The sequence below is a fragment of the Colobus angolensis genome, unplaced genomic scaffold (assembly GCF_000951035.1).
Source record: "Colobus angolensis palliatus isolate OR3802 unplaced genomic scaffold, Cang.pa_1.0 Scaffold169, whole genome shotgun sequence".
NCBI classification, from domain to species: Eukaryota; Metazoa; Chordata; class Mammalia; order Primates; family Cercopithecidae; genus Colobus; species Colobus angolensis.
The window spans coordinates 691,944-697,550 of record NW_012114810.1 but is presented as its reverse complement, the minus strand read 5'-3'; the positions used below and the strand labels follow the sequence as shown (position 1 = coordinate 697,550).

Sequence of the window (5,607 nt, the reverse complement as noted above, 5' to 3'; positions counted from 1 at the left end):
AAAAAAAAAAAAAAAAGACTGAATAGAAAAGAAAGAAGGCCAGTATCTTTTCTTCTTTCAGTGTATAGAAGCTCCAGCCCCACCCCTTAATCCTTGGTGCTTTCCAGTTCCAAAGTATAGAAGCTGGAGACCAGTCTTCTACTGCTCCTGTAAGCTTTTAGGGCTTCAGAATAATTTTTTTTTTGTTTGTTTTGAGATGGAGTCTTGCTCTGTCGCCCAGGCTGGAGTATAATGACGCGATCTCAGCTCACTGCAACCTCCGCCTCCCAGGTTCAAGCAATTCTCCTGCCTCAGCCTCTCAATTAGCTGGGATGACAAGTGCTCACGACCACACCCAGCTAATTTTTATATTTTTAGTAAAGACGGGGTTTCACCATGTTGGCCAGGCTGGTCTTGACCTCCTGACCTCAGATGATCCACCCGCCTGGCCTCCCAAAGTGCTGGGATTACAGGCATGAGCCACGGTGCTTGGTCAGAATATGCTATGTTCTTAAGACAGTGGTTACTTAGGTCTCTGTTTGGTCTTTTAGTCCTATTTTTTTCTGTCCCATGAATCTAGTGCGATACAACTATTCCTCTTGGATTTGGTCACTATTTACACATAGATGGCAGGAGAACTCTGTTTTTCTGGATCCTAATAGGCGAGGTCTGCATTACCTGAGCTGACATGAAGAAGACAAGGTGGGGAGATGACCAGGTTGTGTGCTCAGCTGTATAAGCCATGTGAGAATTGAATATACACTACAGATGGCTTATAATGTATGTGCTCAGAAGTTGAGGAGGCTGAATTTACATATTTATCCTTTTGTTTTTCAACAAATCATCTCTTTCCCTTTCACTAGCACAAATGTTTGCTTAATAGATCGAAGCTAAGTTAAAAACTTTCACCATAAGTTTCCTAACCAGAAATAGTCAGTCAAGACAGTCTGTGATAGGTCTTCTTCCCAACTGCAAATGGAGAAACTGAGGCAAATGAATAAAATGTTAGAATTTCCTGCTATATCTCTTGGTTTAGTAGTCACTGCATTCCTGATAAGAAAGAAACTTACTGCTTTCCCCTCTGGGGAATCGAATGTCAGAAATCTGAGGTCAGAATCTGTCTCCAAGGGCCGCTCCAGATCATAAGGTTCTCCGTTCACTTGAGCAGCCACTGCAGTATCTGCCAGTGTTGAACTTCAGCAGTGGGAGGTGGGGATGAAGAAAAAAGGCACAAAAAGGAAAATACCACATGTTCTGATTCCTGTATAGGAGTTTAAAAAGTTGATCTCACAGTGGTAGAGAATAGAGTGATAGTTACCAGAGGCTGGGAAGGATGGGGGAGGGGAGATGAAGAGGTTAGCTAATGGGTACAAAAATAGTTAGATGGAAGGAATATGCTCTAATGTTCCACAGCAGAGTAGGGTGAATACAGTTAATAATAATTTGTTGTATACTTCAAAATAGCTAGAAGATTTGAAATGGTCCCAATACAAAGAACTGATAAATATTTGGGGTAACAGATATCCTGAACACCTGGATTTGATAATTACATATTGTATGCATATATCAAAACATCACATATACCCCATTCATATGTTCAATTATTATGTATCAATTATTAAAAAGTAAATTAATGATTTAAAAAAGACAGGGTTACAATCCACAGTGGGGAGAAAGTTGCTCATCTCTCAGCAACTGTAAACTTTCAAAGGTGAAATGAGTTACCAGAGCAACAGAAGCTTTCATTTCTTTCTCCAATGAAAGGACAGAGACTTTGATGCAGAAACTAATACAGATAAAACAAATCTCAGGCCAGGTTTGGTGGCTCATGCCTGTAATCCCAGCACTTTGGAAGGCTGAGATGCAAGGATTGCTTGCGCCCAGAAGTTCAAGACTAGCCTGGGTAACATGGAGAGACCCTGTCTCTATAAAACAACAACAAAAAAAAACAAAAACAAAATCTTCGGGAAAGGTTATCTTGATGGGGATGGAACAGAAACAAGCAGACCAAGTTTTCTTCCCCGGCTCAAGAGAAGAGAAAGTAAAAGGGCAGAAGGATAATCCTGGTAGTTACAGGATGGGCCTGTTACCTGATCTGCCGGGCTAGTTGGTAGGGGGTTGTGTTCCATGCCACAGCATCAATTTTCTGGCCTCCAGGAAGTGTTATCTTAATAGTCCGGGGTTCCTTCTGTGCTATGCTTGCTAATCTCTTTACCTGAGCAGACCACAGCTCCTCAAAAAGGCCAAGCCGCTCTGCCAACCAGCGTGGAGGGGTCGACACAACTGCCTGGAGGGAAAGATATATTAGCAGGTTAACACACGTCCCATCATTCTTTCTTAGAATTGGGGATGATGGCACTTTGGGATGGTAAAGTGGACTTCGTCCGAATTCCTACTCTTTAAGGGGACTGGGTGATACAGCCCCTACGCTGGGGGCCCTTCAAGCTCTGCGCTCCCCAGACCGCTAACTCGAGAATTAGACAACGAGTTTAAATATGAGACCTTTTCTGGGGACTCCGAGGACCAGGGAGAGGAGGAGTGGCGTGAGGCTGGGTTAACATAAAAATTTGGGGGCTTCGGCTGGGCTGGGTCTGATGAGGATCGGAACTTTGGGGGTGCCTCACGCACCGTGTGTAGCCTGCAAGCCTGTAAACCTTGGAGCCGGAGCCACCGCCACCTCTGATACAGTCCCATGTTCCTTTACACCCGTGCCTACATCCTCAGATTATCGCCGCTTCTCCTACACATAATTCTTCATTGGTTTCTGGTCCAACAAAGTCCGTGTCTATTGGTTACTACAGCTGCCACTCTAGTCTGGCACCACCTCCAGGAACTCCGAAGAGGTACACCCCACACAGCACGAGCAGCGGTGTGAGTGGTTCCGGCTGACCGGAAGACCGAAAGTGTAACACACCCTCGCTATCCGCTCCCAGACCCGTGGCGTTTCAGCTGAAACCCAAAAATAGCAATTATGCGTCCTGTGGCTTTGAGGACAAGGGTAGGTGAACTTTTGAGGGCGAGAGTGGGAGAAAAACAGACAGGAAATGGTAGTTAGTAATTTCCCTTTAACTATACATTTTATTTTACATGGTCCTTACAGCAAGTAACAAAACTTAAGACCATAGACTGGGGAACTAGACCGTGTGTAAATTCTGTATCTGCCATTAACTATGTAATTTTGGGAAGATTATTTAACTTCTCATATTTATTTAATAGAGACCGGGGATGGAGGTGGGGAGGGGGGTGGTCTCACTATGTTGGCCAGGGTAGTCTCGAACTCCTGGGCTCAAGCAACCCCCGCCCTTTGCCACCCACTCCCGGCCTCCCAAAGCTGTGGAATTACAGGCGTGAGCCACCTTGCCTGACCTACTTAATTTCTCTAAGCCTCGATTTTCTGAACTATAAAATGAGAATAGCGTTACTCCCAATTGTTGAGTTAAATTTTATGTAAATCGTCTAGTGTGGCCCGTGGTTTTTGGTAACGGGCAAAAGCAACAAGAAGCTATTATGATAAATGAGTGTAACAGTTTTATTTTTTATTTTTGAGACAAGGTCTCACCGTTGCCCAGGCTGGAGTGCAGGGTTACAATCATGGCTCACTGCAGTCTCGCCCTCCTGGGCTCAACTGACCACCTCAGCCTAGGGAGTAGCTGAGACTACAGGTAAATGTAACCACTTTAAAGCTGGAGCAAAGATGGCCGCGCGGTGGCTCACGCTGTAATCCCAGCACTTTGGGAGGCCCGAGGCGGGTGGATCACCTGAGGTGAGGAGTTCTAGACCAGCCTGGCCAACATGGTGAAACCCCGTCTCTACTAAAAATACAAAAATTAGCCGGGCTTGGTGGCGGGTGCCTGTAATCCCAGCCACTAGGGAGACTGAGGCAGAAGAATCGCTTGAACCCGGGGGGCGGAGGTTGCAGTGAACCGAGATCACGCCATGCACTCCAGCCTGGCGGACAAGAGTGAGACTTCATCTCAAAAAAAAAAATCTGGAACCAAGAATCTGCAGAGGTCAGTTTGAGTCCCTTTATACTCATGGTGCTTAATAGGGACTTTACAGACCTTTTAATCTTTTTTCTTTCTTTCTTTCTTTTTTTTTTGAGACGGAGCTTCGCTCTTATTGCCCAGGCTGGAGTGCAGTGGCGCAATCTCAGCTAACCGCAACCTCTGGCTTCCAGGTTCAAGCGATTCTCCTGCCTCAGCCTCCTGAGTAGCTGGGATTACAGGCATGTGCCACCCCAGGCCCAGCTAATTTTGTATTTTTAGTAGAGACAGGGTTTCTCCATGTTGATCAGGCTGGTCTCGAATTCCCGACATCAGGTGATCCACCTGCCTCAGCTTCCCAAAGTGCTGGGATTATAGGCGTGAGCGACCACGCCCGGCCGAGACCTTTCAATCTTACAGATGAGGAATTTAAGGTCAAACAGCAAGTGCTGATGGTGATTTCTGAATCCAAGCCTGGTTCTCTTTTACCACACCATGCTTTCTCTAGTAGAGTTCACTCCCAGTATACTCCCCCATCACCTCAGAAAGAGGTGCTTGACTAGAATTTTAGCTCTCTGCTCCCTACATAAGCCCTTTGCCTCTAATTCCTATCCCAGCTCTCAGCTCCCTTTATCCTTTCTCTTCCCTCTCCCTGATACATCTAGGACACAGGACTAGGTAAATTTCATCAAGTTTACTCAGTAAATATGGGAACATGGTCAGATTTGTAGTAAAGTATGAAGAGAAACTGACTTGGGGGTAGCCATCAGGCTGTCCGTAATTCCCATTAGTCCTGGAGGTGAGGATGGTTAGAATTGGTTCTGAAGTTTCAATGGTGATACAATCAAGGGTTGTAGAGGAAGAGGTGTCAGAAAAAGCAGTTTAATCAAGGTTTCCAGAGAGACCAGGTTTCCTGGGGAGGGCAGTTGATCTGAGTCACAAACGCCTCTATGGATCTTGGGTCCATCTTCTGGTATGTTAGACACCCTGAAATACAAAGAGAAAGAGACAAGAGTGTGGGAGAGGAAGATAACTTGTGTGTGTGTGGTTGGGAGAAGGTAGTTAAGAATTTTAAAATGGCATTCAGAAAGGGTATATACCAATCATGGTATTGATTTGATGCTCCAAAGGAAACAGACACTGACATCGTCCCTTTAATCATTCTACCTTGTCCTCTTTTGTTAGAATAGTAAAGGGATGGTAAAATAACCAGGCTACCCTGAGACGGTAACTCCTTATACTCATCCATCATTTACTGACTGCTTACTGTGTGCAATGCAGTGAGCTGGGTGCTGAGGGGATGCTGATCAATCAAGTACCACATCATCACCTATGTAACTTGTGTTGCAGTGGAGGAAGGAAGGAATGCTGAGTTATTCCATCCGCCCTCTGTAAGAAGCAAGCAAGTAAGCAAGTGCAAGAGCAAGCTAAGGCCAGTTCATGAGTTACTGGTTCTTCTACAACTTCGGACTTGTGACTAGCATATGCCTTAGTATTGGGGAATTTTAATCTGTTAGTCAGCCTAGGAAACATCTATTCTTTTTTTTTTTTTTTCTTGAGGTGGAGTCTTGCTCTGTTGCCCAGGCTGGAGTACAGTGGCATGATCTCAGCTCACTGCAACCTCCTCCTCCTGAGATCAAGTGAT

At 45.2% G+C, this 5,607-nt stretch overlaps 1 protein-coding gene across 1 annotated transcript in view; it reads right to left on the bottom strand.

Moving 5' to 3' along the window:
• TARS2 (threonyl-tRNA synthetase 2, mitochondrial (putative)) overlaps positions 1-2,756 on the bottom strand; it is a 17,305-nt gene extending 14,549 nt beyond the window's left edge. The window contains exons 1-3 of the mRNA XM_011937955.1: positions 2,608-2,756; positions 2,070-2,266; positions 904-1,173 (exon numbers count right to left, since the gene is read on the bottom strand). Coding sequence (XP_011793345.1) covers positions 904-1,173; positions 2,070-2,266; positions 2,608-2,673 — 533 coding nt within the window. The 5' untranslated portion in view covers positions 2,674-2,756. The remainder of the gene's footprint in view (positions 1-903; positions 1,174-2,069; positions 2,267-2,607) is intronic.
• Between the last annotated feature and the right edge of the window lie 2,851 nt (positions 2,757-5,607).